Raw genomic sequence first — 22509 nt, forward strand, 5'->3', positions numbered from 1 at the left:
TATCTCCACGGAGATCAGGATTTGAGCGCTGTTCTCCCACCTCTTCACTTAGCGGTCTTGTGAATCTATCTTTTATCTTTTGCAACACCCGTGTCACAATGATGGACTTGCTGTGCATAGGCAGAATGGACCTTGACCTGGCCAGTAATGCTGGACAGCCACGGCCGCCTCCAGACAGCAACTGCTGTCTCTTTCCTTCTGCCTTCCAAGTCACACATAAAATCCCCTTTTGGCCAACTCTTCCTCTGGGTGGCTTCTCCTCAAGGGGCACCAGCACTGATGGGGAAGCCAGAGACAGGCAGCTCAGGATGGGGATGAAAAGCCAGGAATGCGGAGGCCGACTTCTGCTCAGCCCTGCTCCCGTGGATAGAGAGGCTGGAGCCCAGGGCATCAGCCACAGGTCTTGGGACAAACCCTTGGCCCAGGAAAACAGAGCTGGATGAATCCTTGAACACCACGAGATCCACCGTCTCACTCCCCAGACAGGAAAGTCAGGCTCTGACTCCTGCTGTGGATTGCCGCAGGTCCCGGGCCGCTAACTCCGTCTCTCTGGCCAGCACCACTGCAGCCTGGGCCTCAGCTGGTGGAGAGAACTGGGCTCACCCACTGCCAAGGCAACTGCAAAAAGGGCACATGGCAGTCCTGGGCAGAGCCCAGGGCCAGGACGTCAGCCACTTGCACAGCAGGGAGGGCACCTGCCCGTCTCCACAGCCATCGTCCTCCTGGGCACCCTTACCAAAAGGCACTCCTCAAAACAAAATAAGGCCAGGCGCGGTGGCTCATGCCTGGAATGCCAGCACTTTGGGAGGCCAAGGTGGGCAGATCACGAGGTCAGGAGATCAAGTGATTCCACTTTTCTTCTCTGGGAAGTTTGGACATTCAGATCTAGTTGGTCTTTTATCATAGAACTCCTAGTGTGCCTGAGTCTTACATTGTGAAGATCCTTTTCTACAATATTAGATGTAAGATGATATAAATGATACTGGATGAGATCAGGCTGGATGAGACCTGATACTTGTAAACATACTTTTTAGACGAAACCTCTGATTGCCATTCGCTTTCCATTTGAACTCATAAAAATAAACATTTTGGCTAGAGGGTGGAAGTAGGAAGGAGATTTATGTCTTTTAATTGCATGTCATTGTTTCATATCGAGACAGAACATATAGTATCCCTGGCTTTGGACCTACAGAAGGAAACACATTTTTCTACCTGCTGTATGCCAGCAGTTCCCGAACACCTGGAGGGCTTATTGCAGCATGGATTGCTGGTCCCTACTCCAGAGTTTCTGATTCATCAGGTCTAGGGAGGGGCCTGAGAATTTACATCTATGACATTCTCAGGAGCTCCTGGTTCAGAGACTATATTTTTGAGAACCACTCTTATCTACTAACTGTAAATTGTAGAACTTTAGAAAAAAGCTTAGTTTGGTCTGGGATAAGAAGCACACAGGTAATGGAGCAAATCATGAAAAAGTCAACCCTTGATCCCCAGGTAGCAAGCACTACACAGTGACAGAACACAATTCTTGGTTTTCATGATTGCAAGTCATAGCCAAGTATCAAGTGAGAAATGCAGTTTCATTTGCAGGGCTTAGAGAGGCCAGGTGATTCTAGAAAAATAGGATTTAGTGATTAATCTCATGAGAGTGGGAGTTAGTTATGTCCTTTTCCTCTCCCCCATCACTTAGCATTTAGCCTTACTTTAGAGGGTCCTGTATGTGTTTTAAACTTCTAAAGAACTTTGAGTGCTTATTAAATGGAAAGCTTTCCGTCTGTGTGCGTGTGTGTGTGTATGTAGAGACAGAGTCTTGTTCTGTAGCCCAGGCTGAGGTGTAGTGGCACAATTTTGGCTCACTGCAACCTCCACCTCCCAGGTTCAAGGGATTCTCCTGCCTCAGCTTCCCAAGTAGCTGGGATTACAGGTACCTGCCACCATGCCCAGCTAGTTTTGTATTTTTAATAGAGACAGGGTTTCATCATGTTGGCCAAGCTGGTCTTGAACTCCTGAACTCAGGTGATCCACCCACCCCAGCATCCCAAAGTGCTGGGATTACAGGCATGAGGCACCAGGCCTGGCTCAAAAGCTTTGTGTTTTTAAAGATGTTAGACATGTTTCTTGTTTTTGTTTATTTTGTTTTTTGTTTTTTGTTTTAAAAAACCAAAAAACCCTTAACAATAATATAGGAGAATAAGAAAAATTTTTTCCAAAAAAGAGAAATCATTGTGATTATTTATCTTAGTGGAATGTTGGATAATATAGTCTGCTTTATCAATCATCAAGCACACTGTAAAATTTCCATTTTAATAGGATTTGTACCTCAATTGAGGTATTACAGTTTTAAAGTTTTTAAAGTGAAAGCCAGCCCCACCCCTCTCCTGGAGTGGGCGGGGACAGCAGTTACATGGGTGGCTTTCCTTGTGACATCACAGGTCCTTCATGACAGGCTGCTGTCTGGCCACGCCTCCTTTCCCTTGCATCTTTCTCATTGACCAATAGGCTTGAAGCATTAAGGCCACGCCCCTATTCTGCATTCTAGTGTGGCCCTGGTTACGCCTCCTCTGGCTCAGTCACACAGCTACCTGGTAGGTGACTGGAGGTGTATAGTTGTCCTCGCCTGGATTGTGCTGATGTGGCCCCAACCCCACCACCCTACCCATCCCATGATGTCCGAAGAAACCCCACAGATCAAATTGGCCAAGGCCAAGGAAAAGGTAAAATGCACCAGGTTGTGGCACCCCAACCCACCCCCAGGAGCCCTCTGACAGTCAAGCTGCTGTCAGAGTCTGTGCCACTGCTGAGGCACACCAGGCTGGGACCCCCCCCACACACACAGTGCCTCTGGGCTCCCCACACCCAAATCTTGTGAGCCAGCCCAACCCCCTCGTGAGTCCTGCCCCTGCCCTCACCAGTCACCCCAGGGTGACTTTGAGCTGGTGACTCCCAGGGCTTCCCACTCCATACTCTGCCCTTACCTCCTGCTACCCCAAACCTGACCTCTTTGGGCTCTTTGGGCTCAGGTCTCCAAGGACCTGGGTGCCCCAGAACCTGCCCTCACTAGTTGCCCCATGGTCACTTTGGACAGGTGACTCCTGGGGCTCCTTGCTCCATACTCGGCCCTCACCTCCCACCACCCAAAGCCTGACCTCCCTGGGCTCTTGGGGCTTGCATCTCCAAGGACCTGGGTCCCAATCCTGTGACCCCCCTCCCCAATCTCAAAGCGGCAACTTGGGCATTGCACTCACGTGTCCTCCCCACCAGTCCACTGAGGAGTGGAGTGTAGTGATGTCACAGTCCCTCTAGGAACTGTCATTACTGCCACGAGACCGGTCTTTGGTCTTAGGACCCAGTCCCCTAAGTGTTCTTGCCCATTTCTGGTTCCTCTGGTTGTAGCACAGCTTTCCAGCTGGAAGGGCATTGGGGACTGTGGGACCTAGGAGAGAGAGGTTTCAGGCTGCCTTACTTCCTTAATACAGACACTGACAGTGTGAAAAGCCGATACCTCCCCCATGAGCTCAACACATTGACAGTGTCTCTAGGTGGCAATGGGAGAACGGGTTTGGTTTGGTTTTCTCCCAGGCTTCTACTCTCCAGAGAGACTCAAACATTGTTTCTGAATTCTTCACCTCAGATTTGAATTGTTCTGGGACCAGAGTGCCCCTCAGTCAGTGGTTTCTGGAGTAAGATCTGCCTATCTTCTGTGGAACAGATCTTGGGAAACTGAACTTGACAGCTTGAATCTTCCTCATCTCATCTCCACCTGGGGTACTTTGAGTGCCACAAGATAGATATGGGGTATCTTTCTGAAGCATCAGTTTCCTTTGAGTCTACTGAGAGACAAAACATTAATGTACTTAGGGGTGACAGTGAGATAAATGCATAAGAATATATAAGACTTCTCTCTGATGTGAGGGTTGGGTTGTCCTCTTTCTGTTAAATTCCCAGATTTCACAGAAAGGCTGCCTTCTGCCATTAGGATACATTAATACAAATTTTGAGAGGTAGTGGTGCAGTTCTTCACACTAACAGACATGTGAGGATGTATGACTCTAAACCACACAGTGTACAGTTCCTGCCTACTTAATATTTGCTTTTCTACCTCTGCCTCTGGTTTTGGTCCCTGGCAGCTGCTGAGTTGTGGCAAAATCCCAGAGCTCAGAGCCAGAAGACTGAGTTTAAGTTCCATTACTGCCTTTTGTTTAGCCATGCTATCAATCCCTCTCAGTCACTAAGTGATTGTGACAACACTTCCTACAGTTGTTGGTGGCATTAAATCAGATGGTGTATAAGAGTATTTTGTATAAACTGTAAAGCAGAATGTGACTGTAGGAGCTTGTAGTTCTCATGAGTATCACTGCTCTTCCTTTCCACAGTTGAGAGACTCTCATCCCCAGGCCAACCCTCGTGTTGGTACAGGAGCAAGCGACACCAAAAAGAAGAACATAAATAATGGCACTAACCCTGAGACAACCACTTCTGGTGGTTGCCACTCACCTGAGGATGTGAGTCTTGGCTGGCCAGGCTCCTGGGGACAGAGGGCCCAAGGGGTGGTGGAGGGTAATTGTTAAGATTGTGGAAGATCTCCCAGGCACTGGTTAAGAATTCTGGGTTTGAATCCTCTCCCTCTGCTGGGTTTATGATTTAGGGCAAATTCCTTGAGCTCTTTGGGCCTCTCTTTTCACATCTACAAAATAGGAGTGGTGTGGTTTGACCTACATTGGTGAAGTTTAAATGACATTTGTCATTGCTGTTTTTATGTTAATCCCTACTCCACAGCCTGCTGTAAAGTTTCCTTCTCGGGCTTGCATTTCCTGAGGTAGAGTTAGAGAGTATCAGGTTTCTGTTAGCTCTGAGAGTCTGAGAGTTAAAGGCCCACTAGAATGGAAACCTCGGGGCCAAGGGCTCCTGTCTGCCTTTTCCGTCCTATATCCTCACTGCGAAGAACCATCCCTGGCCTGTATGTGCTCAGTCAATGTTTGTTGAATGAATGCACCTTTCTAAATCACAAGCTGGCAGAAGGGTGGGCTTTTCTCACACTCCGTCTCTGAAGGTTTCTGTGACTGTCTTTTCGAGAGAATCTAGTTTCAGACTTTCAGTTCTGTGGCTGTGGGCAAAAACCAACCGAGACCCAAATCCTTTTTCTTTGGGAGTTGAGGAGAGTTTACCAGCTGGTGTTCCCATTGGGTCTAAGAACTTTACCTTTAAAATCCATCCCTGGCCCCTGCCTACCCGCTTCCTGGCCTGGGGAATAGAGTCGAGGGGGCCACCCTCAGTCACCTTCCTTTCACTCTTCCCCACAGAAACAACAGAACCGAGCTCAGCTGGAAGAAGTAACGTGATTTCTTTGTTTACTCACGACATGACTGCTGGGTTTGGAGGGCACTCAGATGTAGAGGCCCCAGTCTCATCTTGCCCACACCCAGCCTGGGGAAGAAGGCTCACCCTTCAGATTCCACCCCATCCCCACAGGGTTCCTGATAACCTGGTCCCATGGGTGGGCCTGTCCTGGGGCAGTGGTGCCATTCTGGGGGCATGTCTCTTGCTGTGCCATCTCTGCCTCCCCCTGGTAAGAGCTCTGTCTTCCTCTTTCTGTAGGAAACGAAGGCAAGCCACCAACATCAGGATGCCCTAAGGAGGGAGCTAGAGGTGAGTGGAGGGTGGAGGTTTCTTTGCTTCTCTTTCAGCACTTGCTTGTCTTTTCTCCCAAAGGCCCAGGTTCATACCACACAAATCCTTACATTTCAGAAAACGGAGCTTCAGACGGCACTCTATTACAGCCAGCATGCTGTCCGGCAGTTGCAAGGTGGGAATCTGGCACCCTGTCATCTTAAAACCTGGCACTTTGACAGGCCTTTAGGGGGAGTCCTTTGGGCCGCATCTGAATGTCTCTCATTCCAGGAGAGACCAGGGATCTGGTGTGCCGCCTCCATGAATCATGGAAGTTTTCCAGAGAATTAGAGTGGGCCCTCTCTGCTATCACTACACAGAAGAGGAAGGCAGACAGGGTGAGTCCAACCACCTGCCCCGTCCCCTGGGAGCGCGGCTTCGCAGATGGAGGAGTGAGCCTAAAAGTCCCTTCTGTCGGATGGAGTGTCCTGCTCAGAAGACAGCGTGGCCATTTCTTGCTGCTTTTGTGTGTGGTGGTTAGAGGCTGACGGGGGCTGAGTCGGCTGCTGTGGGTGAGTTGGGGGGTGCTGTGGGGAGCGAGCACTGGACATAGAGCTCGCAGGCCAAGTGCCCACCCTTCCTATACTTGACTGTGGCCTTGGCCAAGTCCTAAGTGATGGTTAGGGTACTTGTACCATAAAGGTACAGAAGAGTAGCTTGAGTATGTTATTATTTGTGTTGAGAGAGGGAGCGTGTGTGTGTGTGTGCGTGTGTGTGTGTGTGTGTGTGTGTTTGTGTGTATTATGGTAATATACAATAAACATGTTTGTAAGGATTCATAAACATCTCAGGAGAGAGGAACAGTGTTGGGGGGAGGTATTTCCCTTCTATACTTTCTGAGTTTTGGACTATTCGAACGTATCATCCTTTCAAAATGTCAACAAAGGATTAATGTCCTCCTTCTTACCTGTGCCCCTACCCCCAGTGAAAGAATGGGCTTAGAGAATCAGATATACCTGGGTGTTGAAACCCCAGCTCTGAGTGATCTTAGGCAAGCACTTAACCCTTAATACCCCATGTTTTTCATCTACACGATAGAGGTCATAATGGTAACCGTCTCCTATGGAGGTTGTGAGGATTAAACGGGATTGTTAGCGCAGTGCCTGGTGAAGCACTCAGTAAAGGTTCCAACAGTGGTAGTAATAACAGTAACAACAACAGCAGTATTATCTGATGTCTCTGGACCCCTGTTAGCCAGCCATGAATTCAGTCTCTTTCCCTGTCCCTCCCACCTTTACTGAATTCTTTGAAAAACAAATGAGGGCCAGGTGCTCTGGCTCATGCCTGTAATGCCAGCACTTTGGGAGGCCAAGGTGGGTGGATCACCTGAGGTCGGGAGTTCAAGACTAGACTGACCAACATGGAGAAACCCCATCTCTACTAAAAATACAAAGTTAGCCAGCTGTGGTGGCGCACGCCTGTAATCCCAGCTAATTGGGAGGCTGAAGCAGGAGAATCGCATGAACCCGGGAGGCGGAGGTTGTGGTGAGCTGAGATTGCGCCACTGCACTCCAGTCAGGGCAACAAGAGGGAAACTCTGCCTGAAGAAAAAGAAAAAGAAAGAAAGAAACAAAACAAAGAAAAACAAATGAGACTGTGGGCTTGGAAGTGCCTTGAGAGCATGTCAGGTGTGACTGGGAGTGGGGAGTGGTAGTGTGGAGGAGTCACTGTGGCTGCTGTTCCTGGTCGGCCAGCCGCACCTCTGCCTGCTCTATCCTGACTTCACCTTCTCTATTTGCAGTACATCGAGGAGTTAACGAAGGAGAGGGACGCACTGAGTCTGGAACTGTACAGGAACACGTAGGTTGGGGGAAAGTGGGATGGGAGGTCTGGGGGCTCTTAGCCTGGGGGGTGTGCTGGGAGGTGGGGGGTACAGGTGGGCATGGTGAGAGGCTCATACAGGTTTTCATGTGTGCACAGGGAAGCTCTAGTGCCGGCTGTGCCACTGACTCACGGGGTAGCCTCAGGCAACTCATATCTTCTCTCTGGCCTGCCACCTGGGACTTTAATTCCTGGGGTCCCATCCAGTGCCACGGTTCTGTGGTTGTGGGGTGAAAGCAGAGGGTTGATCACCAAAGTGTTCCTTTCTGTTCTTCATTCATTCCTTTCTCTACTGTCTCTGGCCATAGCATAATCGATGAGGAGCTGAAGCAGAAAAATATCAAATTAGAAGAAAAACTTCGACTTCAAGAGACTCAAAAGTCTGAGATCCAGCTCAACGTAAAGGAGCTAGAAAGGAAGCTGGAGAGGGCCAAGCTCCTGCTGCCACAGGCAAGCGGCTGCAGCCCCGGGGGTTGCGGGATCCCCGTCCGGCTGGGACCATGGTCTAGGCATCGTGCAGGGTATGGGGAGGCTCCAGTCAAGAGCTAGAAAATTGGGGGTCCTTGTTCTGGTCCATAGAATCCTCCAGAGTATGCTAAAAATCTACAAAGTGGGGCCCTGCCTGGAGAATCAGAATCTCAAGAGTTAGGGCTTAAAAATATGTATTTTGAAGGATCATGGGTGAAAACCATTGTTTTATAGATTCCATTTATATGGGTAGCTCATGAGTCTGTTTCCTTCTGAGGTTCAAACCAACACTTTCACTATTCCAGCAGCAGCTGCAGGAGGAGGCTGACCACCTGGGTAAGGAGCTTCAGAGTGTGTCAGCAAAGCTCCAAGCCCAGGTGGAAGAGAACAAGTTGTGGAACCGCCTGTACCAGCAACAGGAAGAGAAGATGTGGAGGCAGGAGGAGAAGATACAGGAGCAGGAGAAGAAGATACGGGAGCAGGAGGAGAAGATGTGGAGGCAGGAGGAGAATATACGGGAGCAGGAGAAGATACGGGAGCAGGAGAAGAAGAGGCAGGAGCAGGAGGAGAAGATTTGGAGGCAGGAGGAGAAGATACGGGAGCAGGAGGAGAAGATACATGAGCAGGAAGAGAAGATACGGGAGCAGGAAAAGAAGAGGCAGGAGCAGGAAGAGAAGATGTGGAGGCAGGAGGAGAAGATACAGGAGCAGGAGCAGAAGATACGGGAGCAGGAAGAGAAGATGTGGAGGCAGGAGGAGAAGATTTGGAGGCAGGAGGAGAAGATGCACGAGCAGGAGGAGAAGATACAGGAGCAGGAGAAGAAGAGGCAGGAGCAGGAAGAGAAGATGTGGGAGCAGGAGGAGAAGATTTGGAGGCAGGAGGAGAAGATGCATGAGCAGGAGGAGAAGATACAGGAGAAGGAGGAGAAGAGGCGGGAGCAGGAGGAGAAGATGTGGAGGCAGGAGGAGAAGATACAGCAGCAGGAGAAGAAGATACGGGAGCAGGAGGAGAAGATACAGGAGCAGGAGCAGATGTGGAGGCAGGAGAAGATACAGGAGCAGGAGGAGAATATGCACAATCAGGAGGAGAAGATACAGGAGCAGGAGGAGAAGATACATGAGCAGGAGGAGAATATGCGAGAGCAGGAAAAGAAGAGGCAGGAGCAGGAGGAGAAGATGCGGAGGCAGGAGGAGAAGATACAGGAGCAGGAGGAGAAGATACACGAGCAGGAGGAGAATATACGAGAGCAGGAGAAGAAGAGGCAGGAGCAGGAGGAGAAGATGCAGAGGCAGGAGGAGAAGATACAGGAGCAGGAGGAGAAGATACACGAGCAGGAGGAGAATATACGAGAGCAGGAGAAGAAGAGGCAGGAGCAGGAGAGAAGATGCGGAGGCAGGAGGAGAAAATGTGGAGCCAGGAGGAGAAGATACGGGAGCAGGAGGAGAAGATACGGGAGCAGGAGCAGAAGATATGGAGGCAGGAGGAGAAGATATGGGAGCAGAAGGAGACGATGCGGGAGCAGGATGAGATGATGCGGGAGCAGGAGGAGAAGATGTGTGAGCAGGAGGAGAAGCTGTTGGAGAGGAGGAGAAGATGTGTGAGCAGGAGGAGAAGCTGTGGGAGAAGGAGAAGAAGATGCGGGAGCAGGAGGAGAAGATGTGGAGGCAGGAGAAGAAGCTACGGGAGCAGGAAGAGAAGATGTGGAGGCAGGAGGAGAAGATACGGGAGCAGGAGAAGAAGATCTGGGAGAAGGAGGAGATGATGCAGGAGCAGGAGGAGATGTGGAGGCAGGAAAAGATACAGGAGCAGGAGGAGAATATGCACAATCAGGAGGAGAAGATACGGGAGCAGGAGGAGAAGATACACGAGCAGGAGGAGAATATACGAGAGCAGGAGAAGAAGAGGCAGGAGCAGGAGGGGAAGATGCAGAGGCAGGAGGAGAAGATACAGGAGCAGGAGGAGAAGATACGGGAGCAGGAGGAGAAGATACACGAGCAGGAGGAGAATATACGAGAGCAGGAGAAGAAGAGGCAGGAGCAGGAGGGGAAGATGCGGAGGCAGGAGGAGACGGTACAGGAGCAGGATGAGAAGATACGGGAGCAGGAGGAGAAGATACAGGAGCAGGAGCAGAAGATACGGGAGCAGGAGGAGAAGATACAGGAGCAGGAGGAGATGTGGAGGCAGGAGGAGAAGATACAGGAGCAGGAGGAGAATATACACAATCAGGAGGAGAAGGTAAGGGAGCAGGAGGAGAAGATACACGAGCAGGAGGAGAATATACGAGAGCAGGAAAAGAAGAGGCATGAGCAGGAGGAGAGGATGCGGAGGCAGGAGGAGAAAATGTGGAGCCAGGAGGAGAAGATACGGGAGCAGGAGGAGAAGATACGGGAGCAGGAGCAGAAGATACGGGAGCAGGAGGAGAAGATACAGGAGCAGGAGGAGATGTGGAGGCAGGAGGAGAAGATACAGGAGCAGGAGGAGAATATGCACAATCAGGAGGAGAAGATACAGGAGCAGGAGGAAAAGATACACGAGCAGGAGGAGAATATACGAGAGCAGGAGAAGAAGAGGCAGGAGCAGGAGGAGAAGATGCGGAGGCAGGAGGAGAAAATGTGGAGCCAGGAGGAGAAGATACGGGAGCAGGAGGAGAAGATACGGGAGCAGGAGCAGAAGATATGGAGGCAGGAGGAGAAGATATGGGAGCAGAAGGAGACGATGCGAGAGCAGGATGAGATGATGCGGAAGCAGGAGGAGAAGATGTGTGAGCAGGAGGAGAAGCTGTTGGAGAAGGAGGAGAAGATGTGTGAGCAGGAGGAGAAGCTGTGGGAGAAGGAGAAGAAGATGCGGGAGCAGGAGGAGAGGATGTGGAGGCAGGAGAAGAAGCTACGGGAGCAGGAAGAAAAGATGTGGAGGCAGGAGGAGAAGATACAGGAGCAGGAGAAGAAGATCTGGGAGAAGGAGGAGATGATGCAGGAGCAGGAGGAGATGTGGAGGCAGGAAAAGATACAGGAGCAGGAGGAGAATATGCACAATCAGGAGGAGAAGATACGGGAGCAGGAGGAGAAGATACACGAGCAGGAGGAGAATATACGAGAGCAGGAGAAGAAGAGGCAGGAGCAGGAGGGGAAGATGCAGAGGCAGGAGGAGAAGATACAGGAGCAGGAGGAGAAGATACGGGAGCAGGAGGAGAAGATACAGGAGCAGGAGCAGAAGATACGGGAGCAGGAGGAGAAGATACAGGAGCAGGAGGAGATGTGGAGGCAGGAGGAGAAGATACAGGAGCAGGAGGAGAATATACACAATCAGGAGGAGAAGATAAGGGAGCAGGAGGAGAAGATACACGAGCAGGAGGAGAATATACGAGAGCAGGAAAAGAAGAGGCATGAGCAGGAGGAGAGGATGCGGAGGCAGGAGGAGAAAATGTGGAGCCAGGAGGAGAAGATACGGGAGCAGGAGGAGAAGATACGGGAGAAGGAGCAGAAGATACGGGAGCAGGAGAGAAGATACAGGAGCAGGAGGAGATGTGGAGGCAGGAGGAGAAGATACAGGAGCAGGAGGAGAATATGCACAATCAGGAGGAGAAGATACGGGAGCAGGAGGAGAAGATACACGAGCAGGAGGAGAATATACGAGAGCAGGAGAAGAAGAGGCAGGAGCAGGAGGAGAAGATGCGGAGGCAGGAGGAGAAAATGTGGAGCCAGGAGGAGAAGATACGGGAGCAGGAGGAGAAGATACGGGAGCAGGAGCAGAAGATATGGAGGCAGGAGGAGAAGATATGGGAGCAGAAGGAGACGATGCGAGAGCAGGATGAGATGATGCGGAAGCAGGAGGAGAAGATGTGTGAGCAGGAGGAGAAGCTGTTGGAGAAGGAGGAGAAGATGTGTGAGCAGGAGGAGAAGCTGTGGGAGAAGGAGAAGAAGATGCGGGAGCAGGAGGAGAAGATGTGGAGGCAGGAGAAGAAGCTACGGGAGCAGGAAGAGAAGATGTGGAGGCAGGAGGAGAAGATACGGGAGCAGGAGAAGAAGATCTGGGAGAAGGAGGAGATGATGCAGGAGCAGGAGGAGAAGATGTGTGAGCAGGAAGAGAAGATGTGGGAGCAGGAGGAGAAGATGCAGAGGCAGGAGGAGAAGATGCGGGAGCAGGAAATGAGGCTGTGGCAGCAGGAGGAGAAGATGCAGGAGCAGGAGGTGAGGCTGCAGGAATAGGAGGAGAGGCTGGGGGAGCTAGGGCGGAAGGCTGAACTCTGGGGGAGCAGGCGGAGGTGGTTGAAAAACCCTGGAGATCATACAGAGCGACCTCACCACAACTTAGCAGATGGTTCCCTCTGCTTTTCCACCAGTCTGTGTCCTACAGTTTAAATGGTGGGAAGAAGGGTGTGAGATTTGAGGCTGGGGAGGGAGGCATGGGCCTCTAGTCAAGGGAGGCAGTCACTCAGGCCTGGAGGAAGGGGCCAGGTGCCAGGGGCCTGGGCAGATAACAGGGCCCCACTGTGCCCTCGCCACCCTGTTTATGGGCCCAGAATCTGGAAGCCAGCCACTACCTACCCTGGTGCCTATCCTGTAGGTGGAGTTGAAGAGCCAATAGCCTCAGAGTCTGCAGCAGCAGCGAGACCGTTACCTGGGTCACCTGCAGCAGTACGTGGCCACCTATCAGCAGCTGGCCTCTGAGAAGGAGGCGCTGCCCAGCTGCAGCAGCAGGAAGCTCAGGGCAAAGTGGTGGTCGAGATGGCCACCAATAGTGCAGGAGACCCAGTTGAGGGAGTTGATGAGGGTGGGGCCCTCAGGGGGACGACCTGGCAGCCTCTATGGCTTCTCACTCTCTTTCCTGGCCCCTTAGGAGCATCTGAAAGCTGCCATCTACCGAGCAGATGACAAGAAGGCAAAAACAATCTAAAAGCCGGCAGCAAGGCCTGGAGAAGAGTCGGCCGCCATTTAGAATATAGTCTGAGCACAAACGTGAAAAAAAAAATTATTTATTTTAAATTGTGGCAAAATACTGGTCAGGCGCGGTGGCTCATGCCAGTAATCCCAGCAATTTGGGAGACTGAGGTGAATGGACCACCTGAGGTCAGGAGTTCCAGACCAGCCTGGCCAATACAAAAATTAGCCGGGCATGGTGGCGCATGCCTGTAATCCCAGCTACTTGGGAGGCTGAGGCAGGAGAATCGCTCGAACCTGGGAGGCAGAGGTTGCAGTGAGCTGAGATCGTGCCACTGCACTCAAGCCTGGGTGACAGAGCGAGACTCCTTCTCCAAAAAAAAAAAACCAAAAAACAAAAAAAAACAAAGTTTCTTCCTTATCTTCCTTACATGTGTGTTTCTATTGGTTTTTTTCTTGTTCTTTCTCATTGAGTCTTGTCTTTTCTTACGGCATTCCTAGTAAACTTTTATCTGCCTCCAGAGAGTACTGACTTTGACTTCATGGCACACAATTGGAGTAAGCGCAGATCACCTTCATCTAGTTTGGGACTAAGCTGGTTCAGAGCAGGTTTTAGTTTTTGTGACGGCTGGTCTATTTTTTATTCATTTGGACTCCTAGGGGTGACCCTTCTAGGGTCCCCACCAAGGTCCCATCTCCTTACTGGGACCCAAATTCTCATTAGGTCATTTCAGCCCTGTGAGTGCCAAACATTCAGCTAGGCTCTCCAGCCTCTTCACCACCACTTCATACTCAGTTTCTTAGCCTCTTAGCCCTCTACTGTTAACCAATCACCAAATGTCTGAAAAGCACTACAGACTGTCAAGGTCACCTTGGCCTGGTCACTCAAGTCCTGGCTGAGGTCTCCAATTACCTTCAAACAGTTGTTTTTGGTGGGGGGCACATTTTTGTCTAGCTTCTGTAACTGCTTTTGTGGGGAGGCTAATCTATAACAAGCTACTCTGCCTTCAGTGAAAGTTGAAAACCTTCATCTGTCTTTTTTTTTTCTTTTGAGATGGAGTCTCGCTCTGTTGCCCAGGCTCCAGTACAGTGGCGTGATCTCTGCTCACTGTAACCTCTGCCTCCTGGGTTCAAGCAATTCTCCTGCCTCAGCCTCCCGAGTAGCTGGGACTACAGGCCTGTGCCCCCATGCCTGGCTAATTTTTGTATTTTTAATAGAGACAGGATTTAACCATGTTTTCCAGGCTGGTCTGGAGCTCCTGACTCAGGTGATCTACCCGCTTTGGCCTCCCAAAGTGCTGGGATTACAGGCGTGAGCCACTGCATCCAGCCCATCCGTCTTTTAAAAAATGTTTTTAATTTGAGGTATAATTTATCTTCAGTGAAATGCACAGATCTGGTATATATTTTGATCAATTTTAACAAATGCATTACCCATGTATCCCGCCTCCTTTGAAGATATAGAACATTCCTATCATCCAGAAAGTTCTCCTGTGCTTTAATCCTGTCCGGCACTCCCCCGGCAGCTGATGAACGTGCTGAGGACATTGGTACAGGATTCTGGCCTCCCCAAAAGAACTGCTTTGACAAACCTGCTTGCCTTACCCAGCACTAAGGATAAACAAACTGAAAATAAACACCCCTTCCTGGCCCAGCAGCCCACAGCCTAATATTTATACCCCAGCTTCAGAAATGTCACTTGCCTGCTGGTTCACCCTCACTAGGGTGGCAGCTGCACAGGAGCAGCTGGGCTCACCCGTTAAACAAGAAGCCAATAGCTGGACAGTGACACTCAGACCCCAGCCTGGGAGAGCCTGGCTGAAAGCCCCCTTCTTTCAGGCCCCACTGTGGAGAGAGGGGGTGGAGCATACACAACTCTACTGCCCTCCTCATCCTTCAGCTGTGCTTCCTCCTGGGAGAGGGAGCTGTTCATTAATTTGGCCAAAGCCTTCTTGAGGGCTGTAGGTTTGACGGGCTGGGTGTGTGGGGGCCACTGTGCTAGAGAGAGAGGCTGGTGTGTCAGAAGGCAGCCACCTGGCCAGAGAAGGGTCAATGCCCTTGGTGACCTCCTTCCCCTGGCTGGACACAGCACCCTGCATTCTCCATATGTGACTGCTCCCCTCAGAGCTGCCTCCAGGGGAGGGGTTCTAACCCTATGGGTGGGGACATTGTGTTAGTTTACAGTGGGCCATGGCTCCCTCTGACATCTCCAACTCAGAGGCAGTAGAGAGATGAGAAATTCCCTGCACCTCCTCCCTCAGCACCCACCTCTGCACACATCCACATACGGAGACCCTGACGGTGGTCCCTGGGAGTGCCGCCATCTGCGCCTCCTTTCCATGCCTGCAGCAGCCATGCCCACTCTCCAGACCCTCACCCTCCTGGCTCAGTAGAGGCTGCACTGCCCTGGGTCCTGCCACTACACCTGGGCCGCTGCACCCGTCCATTCCCCCAGTTGGGTTCTTATTTCCTCCAACAAGTAGGAAGCCTGTAAGGTCACCTGCTGAGCAAGCTGGGGGAGAGAGTAGGGCGGGCCTAGGAGGATGAGGAGGAGAAGCTTATGGTCGTGCTGGAGACTCAGCGGAGCAGAGTCTATGCAGGCCCATTGGCTGCCTAGACATTGGCGATCCCGCTCCCACCCTTGTTTCTTCTTTAACAAAATCATGACCTCATTAAATATTGGACACCTATAAACCTCATGGATCCTCCTCCAGCCTCCCCGCTATGCATTGGTGAGTCTAAGTCAACTCTAGTCATTTCATTCCTCTGGACACTGATTGCCTGGGGCTTGGGCATGAGCTGCCTCTTCACCTGAGCCTGAGCCACAGGTGTCCTCTGTACCTACCAACTGATGCACTGGGCCAGGGGGAGCTCCGTCTCAATGGAGATGAGCTGTGAGGAGCTGGTGGCTGGGCAGATCAGGTTGTTGTAACGGGTTTTGTTCAGAAGGTGGTCCATCAGCATATGCTGGGCATGGGCCACGTGGCAGTCCCCTAGGTAAACACAGAGACATGCTGGACCCTTGAGCAGCTGTCCCCCACTGCAGCTGACAGCTACAAAGTGGGAGCTGAGAGGGCAAGGGAGCACAGGCACCCCGAGGGCCGGCTGAAGCAGTGAAGGCGCTGGCAGGCCTGGCTCTCCCTGGGGACTTCAAATGACATTCATGACAGAGCTCAGCTACCTCCTCCCATGCCACACCTCTTCCTCCTCCTCCTCCCTCGATCAATGAACAGCATTCCATGCTCCACACATCTGATACCAAACTGGGTGTCTCTTCCAGACTCCTCCCTTGGTTCATTCAAGTGGCCACCAAGTCCTGTCTGTCCTCCCATCTCCACAGCTACAGCCATGTCCCTGCCTCCCCCGCCCTGTCCACCTTCTGGTCTCTCCACCTGCACTCTATCCCCGCCATCCATGTGCCATACAGTGGCAGACTGGTCTTTCTACAGCACACTGGACTAGCGCTCTTCCCTGCCCACAGCTCTCAGAGCTGGAGGTGGAGTTGAAACTCATGATTTGGCATTCAGAGCTCTTTCCCCCTTGGCACTGGCTCATCTAGAGTGCTCACAATGCGGGGCAGGAGCCCCTGACTCAAATGTGGGTTTGGTGTACAACTGGGTCTGACGTGGTGATTTGCCTACGAAACAGGCCTACAGAGTGCAAGGTTTCTCCGAGACACCAAATGGAGGGTCCTGCTGGCAGCTGGCTCCTGGTCTGGAGCTTCAAGTAGAGATCTCAGCTCAGAGCCACATTCAATAGCCAGCTGAAATGCAGCCTCCTCCAGGGAGCCCCTGGAGCTTCCACAGCCTCCGATCTGCCCCTCTGCATACCCCAGATCTCTTGCCAAGTGGCGTTTGGGTCTTCATGTCATCTCCCTCCCATGTCTGGGAGTAAAAGTGAGGTGCAGGGGCTTGAGCTTGTGTACTGTGGTGTCTTAACGGAGAATGTGTCAAGTAGAGTGGAGGCGGCTTGGGAAGAGGGAGACACAGAGGACAGTGAAGAACATGTGACCAGGCGAGCCTGGGAGCAGGAAAAGAGATGAGAGTGAGCAGAGGAAACTGCTGGGGCAGGGGAGTGGATGGGAGGATCAGGGAATGAGGGGGCTGGAGAGGTGGGGTTGGGGATGCTGGCAAGGGGCTGCCTGGCTCGCCAGGCTCAGGAGTCAGTTACATCCTCCCACAAGGGCCAGCTCACCTGGTCGCCCCAAAGCCCTCCCTCTGTGGGTGGGGCCAGAGGGCCCAGAACATGGATGACCCAATTGAGCAGGACTGAGGCGGACTCAGGTGGTGCTGGGCTGGACTCCTGGCTGTGGGGAGCAGCCGCCACCCTGCCTACTGCATCCACTTTCCAACTCGCTGCCTATCTGAGCAGATGCAATATGGGCACCTTATGAAACGTGCTCCTGGTGCACCTGCTGCCTGCTGCCCCTCCTGCAGTGCCTGGGCTCTCCAGAGGGGATTCCTGTGGAGGCTTGGCCTAGATTCTGAGCCCTGCCTCCCATACCCGGAGCTGCTACCCCCAGAGGCCGGCTGCTTGAGGACCCTGGAAGCCTGTCTGTAGTCCAGGCTACAGCGGGGTCCATCCCACAGCCCTTCCTTAGTGCATCTATTTGGACTGACTCCTCATTTCATAGGTGTGTCTGGCATGTCTAAGGCAGTTGTGGGGTCAGAATCTGCAGCTCCCCAGCCCCCAGCCCTGCAATAGTAGGAGAGGCTGGACCCCACATCTCTGAAATCCCACCGGGCAGCTGTGAGCGGGCCTCCCGAGTCCAGGGCTGCTCTGCAGGCTGTGGGGCTCATGTGCCAGTTTTGAGCCCACCTGATGTGCTCAGGTTGCTCACCCTTGGGCCTGTCCTGCCTCTCAGGCATTCGGCTGACCCTGAGGGCCTCTCCCTCATCTTGACCACCAGCTAAGGGCTCTGACTTGGAGGTTCCCAGAACCTTAGACCATTTGGCCCCCTCCCCCATTTCTCAGCTGAGGAAACTGAGACCAGAGAGGGAAAGCAACTTTCTCAAGGACCCCCATCAAGTCAGAGGCAGAACCGAGTCTAGGAGGCTCTTCTCGACAGAAGTTCTCCCTGTCCCCTGAGCCTTTTTTAGTGCCTCATTAACTTCCCTGTAAGGAGACTGCCCTGCCGAGGCTGGAAATGGTGCTGTCCAGGGCGGTGTGTGCCCGTGACTGTGCCTGTGTTTGTACTTGTGAGTGTGTATGGGGGTGGGGATGAGGGTGGGAATAAACCGCAGGGATGCTGGGGCTGGAATGCAATCCACCTCACCCCAAAAAGGGGTGCAGGAGAGCCCGGCCAAGCACAGCACATGCTTCCACTTTCCAATCTGCGGAATGCCTGTGAGGCCGGCTGGGCTCAGAAGACAAGGAACAGGCCTTTCCCCACAGATGACAGGGGGGCCCAGGATGGGCGGAAGCTTCTGCTGCAGCTTTGGGGGTCACATCCCAGCCCACGGGCTGACAGTTAAGCAGAGAAGCAGCCCTCTAGGGGTCAGTCATGATCTAGTGGTTCTGATGAGGAGGGGGCCTCACCAGCCTCTGTCCAGGGTCTTGTCTGGAAAAACTGCTCCCTGGCAGAAATGGGCTGATATTTGAGAGGAAGCCATAGCTGAAATTCTAAACTGTGTGAGTGTGTGTCCAGTTTGAAAAACCATATCTGACTTCAACATTTATATTGAAAAAATGGAAAGCTATTCCCCTTGTTTTGGAATACAAACTACAGAAAGCAACAGTTAACAGAATCTTACTGGAAAGGTCAGATTCTGCATCTGGAAAGGCACAGTGACTTTCAACTGGGGTGTGTGTCCTTCACTGAGGAAGGGAAGGTGAGACTTATGTTTAGTAAAGGGCAGCTATGAATTTACCTTTTATAAAGAACTTGCCACATACTATTAGTGCGTTTTCAATCATGTCAGAATCACCCGGATGCCCATGTAAATGCAAGTTCCCAGGCTTCATTCCCGAAGATTCTGGTCCTGTGAGCCTAGGGTGGGGCCCGGAAATCTCTATGGGGTGGTGTAGGCTGCCCCAGGACCCCACCTAAGAAACACTGCAACTGCCCCACACACTTCCAAGTCCCCAAATACGTAGGCAGGCATCTCATCTCCATAGAACAGATAGGGAAACTGAGGTCCAGAGTGGGGAAAGAAATGGTACAGGGTCACCCAGCAAGTAGTAGCAGAGCCACGATACTCCCACTGCCTGCGGACACCATCTCTGATGACAGCTCCACCTCCCTTCAGGAACCTTGCCTACCCCCACCCCTACCTCCTGCTGCCCCTATGGTGGGTCTCTGTCCAAGGAAGATGTAGCCCTGGTCCTCTCAGCTGACTGGGGCTCAGAGGAAAAGCTTGGCCCAGAGTGTAGGAGCTAGAAGGGTTCTTCGAATTCGGTGGGGAAACTGAGGCCCAAAAGAAGGAGTCCTCACATTTGAACTCTGTTTTGGAGAGGGGCTTGGTCCCCTTCCTGAGTGGTAGGTTGGCTTCACCAGCCTGGCCCTCAGTCAAGCTGGCTGTTCCAGGCCCACCACACCTCGGGTGGGTGACCAGAGGCAGCAGCACCATAAAACACGTTTCCTGGGAGATCCATCCCCAAAGCTCAAAACATTCCAGGCTGGTGGTTTGGGCAAGGCCCCTTCCCTCTCGGCCCGGTTTCCCCATCTCTACAATAGCTGTGTTGGAGGAGACTTCTCTCTCAGACTGAGCTGCAGATGTTCTTCTGGGTGCCCACACCGCCCAGGTTGCTGGCTCCTCTGTGCCACTCTTCAAGACAGTCACCTCTTAGGTGAGAAAGGAGCCTCAGCCCTATTGGGAACAGGAGCCAGTGCACCCCCAGCCTCCAGACCACTGGGATGACCTGGGCTGCCTGAAAAGCTGGCGCCATCCAGTGCCACTGCCCAGGACACAGACAACCCACCAGGGACGGTGGCCCTGGCCATCTCAGTGGCTCTGAGAAGAGGCGGCCGCCAGTCCAAACCTTGCTGAGCCACCCACACCTTCCCTCATCCCAAAGAGGCTTTTAGGGAAATGAATCATCTCAAGTTCATACCCAAGCGGGTTGCTGAAAGAAAGGACAGTGTGGGATGAGCTGTGCGAGGGAGGGCTGCTCGGTGCAGACTTTGCAGGGAGGGCACTTAGGAAAAGGGACTGCAATCTGGGAGGCTGAGTAGCTCAGGGTTAAGGGGAGGAGATAGAGCTGGAGTGAGCTGGCCTCATCCTCTCCCTTGGGCCTTCCAGCCTGGGCTCAGGTGATTCAAGGGAGCAAACACCTCCTTTTCCCGGCCAGGGAATTCTCCGCCATGTTTTGGAATCAGTACCATTCCCTTGGGGACTGGGGGACAGCTCCCACCTTCTGACCTGGCTGGAACTGCTGCCCTCCATTCTGGATCCAAAAGAAGCTCTGGCAGCTTCTCCATCTCCCTCCCAGGCCAGCCCCCCGCTGCCCCCCGTGAGGGCCCCAATAGCAAATGTGACAACTGGAGGAACAAGGCAGGAAGGGCAGGGTCTGAGGGAGTGACCACCTTCAAAGGGCAGCTCTGCCACCTCCTCTCCAGGACTCTCAGGCTTGCTTTCATATTGCTCCCTCGACATCCTTTTGCTATACTCTGGCATGTTGACCCTATGGTCTTTAAAAGAAACAATGCTGTTGACGTGGAGCAGATGTCCCCTTTGGGATGGTTGGAGGAGTTAGGGTTGAGCGCATCCTCTCCTCTGCAAACTGCAGCAGTAATATATGAGATATATAAAGTAAATAAAGGCCATGTGCGGTGGCTCACGCCTGTAATCCCAGCACTTTGGGAGGCCGAGGTAGGCGGATCACCTGAGGTCAGGAGTTGGAGACCAGCCTGGCCAACATAGTGAAACCCTATCTCAACTAAAAATATAAAAATTAGCCTGGCATGGTGGTGCACACCTGTAGTCCCAGCTACTCAGGAGGCTGAGGCAGGAGAATCACTTGAACCCGGGAGGCAGAGGTGGCAGTGAACCAAGATCCTGCCACTACATTCCAGCCTGGGCGACAGAGGGAGACTCTATCTCAAAAAATAAAAATTAAAATTAAAAATTAAAAAGACATGCCCAGTCTGGAAAATAAGTTAATAATCTCCATGAATGAAAGGCAGAAAAGAAATGCAAAGTAGTTGTAGGCTGAAGAGCCTGGACCCTGCTGGGCTTTGGAAACCAAAGACAATGCAAGGTCTTTTGGGATAAAGGGGGACCAAATGACTCCTAGCTGGAAGCTGGGAACTTGGGTGTACCCTAGTAACTGAAAGGATGTTGGCCAGGAGTGGTGGCTCATGCCTTTAATCCCAGCACTTTTGGAGGCTGAGGTGGGTGGATCACCTGAACTCAGGAGTTGGAGACCAGCCTGGCCAACTCCTGGCCCACCCAACAGGGTGAAACCCCGTCTCTACTAAAAACACAAAAAACTTAACCAGGTGTGGTGGTGGGTGCCTGTAAACCCAGCTACTCGGGAGGCTGAGGCAGGAGAATCACTTGAACCCAGGAGGCGGAGGTTGCAGTGAGCTGAGATCATGCCACTGCACTCCAGCCTTGGCAACAAGAATGAGACTCCATCTCAAAATAAAGAAAGGATGCTGGAGGGTGGGGGAGTCTGCTGCTGATCCGTGGTCTGTATCCCCGGCTTTATGGGATGTATACCTCCCCAGTGTCCCCAGGACAGGAGCTTGCAAATGTTGTACATCCTGGAGGCCACTGCAAAACTGTTAAAGTCAGTCTAGCAAAGGTGATAGGATGAAATAGGTTTTTATAAAAATTTGACAAGTATTTTTTTAAATAAAAGTAAAAGAGCGATCTAATTATCTATCGAGAATAATATAATCTTGGTATGAAACTGGAACAAGGATGTACAAGGACAGTTCATGGTAGAACAGTCTGAATGACGAGTCTTTGTCACAGGGAGAGGGAACAGGGCAGTGCTTAGTGCTTGGCCTCTGGAGCCAGGCAATCCGGATTTCTACTCCTGCTGCCACTGCTTTTCTTCCCTGTGACCTTAGGGAAAATGACTCGCCTTCACTGTGGCTTAACTCCCTCGTAGATAAAGGGGGAAATAACCTTTACAATAAGCCTTCTAGGATGAAATGAAATAACTTAAGGAAACTAACTTAACAATACCCAGAACATAGAAAAAAGATGTTAGCTATTATTAACTTTTATGAACATGAATTCCAAAATTTTAAATACAATAATACCAAGTCAAATACAGCAATGTACACACACACACAAATAATGCATCATCGTGAATTAGGTTTTATTATAATAATGCAAGGGCAGAGTCAACATCAGATAATGCACTATTAGCAAGCTAGCATTTTTTTTTTTTTTTTTTTTTTTTAGACAAGGTCTCACTGCCACCCAGGCTGGAGTGCAGTGTCAAGATCTTGGCTCACTGCAACCTCCACCTCCCTGGCTCAAGCAATCCTACCCCCAAGCCTTCCAAAGTGCTGGAATTACAGGTGTGCATGACCACACTGGCCCTATCTCCCTTAGTGTATAGCACTATCATATTTAATGGTAAATTTTTAGAAGTAATTCTCATCAAAGTTAGCACGTAGACAAGGGTACCTTCTATCACTGTCTCTATTGAACATGGCACTGGAGGTCCTAGGCAATGTGTTAGGCTAATACATATGAAATTGCCATGTTTTTAAGGT

At 51.6% G+C, this 22509-nt stretch overlaps 1 protein-coding gene and 1 pseudogene across 1 annotated transcript; one reads left to right on the forward strand and one right to left on the reverse strand.

Annotated features, from left to right (window-relative positions):
- Positions 1–308: 308 nt before the first annotated feature.
- LOC115897576 (golgin subfamily A member 6-like protein 22) lies at positions 309–12849 on the forward strand. The gene is given in 15 exon segments (XM_030930829.1): positions 309–400; positions 2540–2714; positions 4374–4502; positions 5596–5646; positions 5710–5803; positions 5899–6005; positions 7409–7467; positions 7797–7938; positions 8262–8434; positions 8537–9329; positions 9332–9536; positions 9539–10568; positions 10818–11430; positions 11433–12143; positions 12793–12849. Coding segments are annotated over 15 exon segments (4431 nt in total).
- Positions 12850–16585: 3736 nt separating this feature from the next.
- LOC104661371 lies at positions 16586–17730 on the reverse strand (annotated as a pseudogene).
- Between the last annotated feature and the right edge of the window lie 4779 nt (positions 17731–22509).

This window comes from Rhinopithecus roxellana, chromosome 5 (assembly GCF_007565055.1).
Source record: "Rhinopithecus roxellana isolate Shanxi Qingling chromosome 5, ASM756505v1, whole genome shotgun sequence".
NCBI classification, from domain to species: domain Eukaryota; kingdom Metazoa; phylum Chordata; class Mammalia; order Primates; family Cercopithecidae; genus Rhinopithecus; species Rhinopithecus roxellana.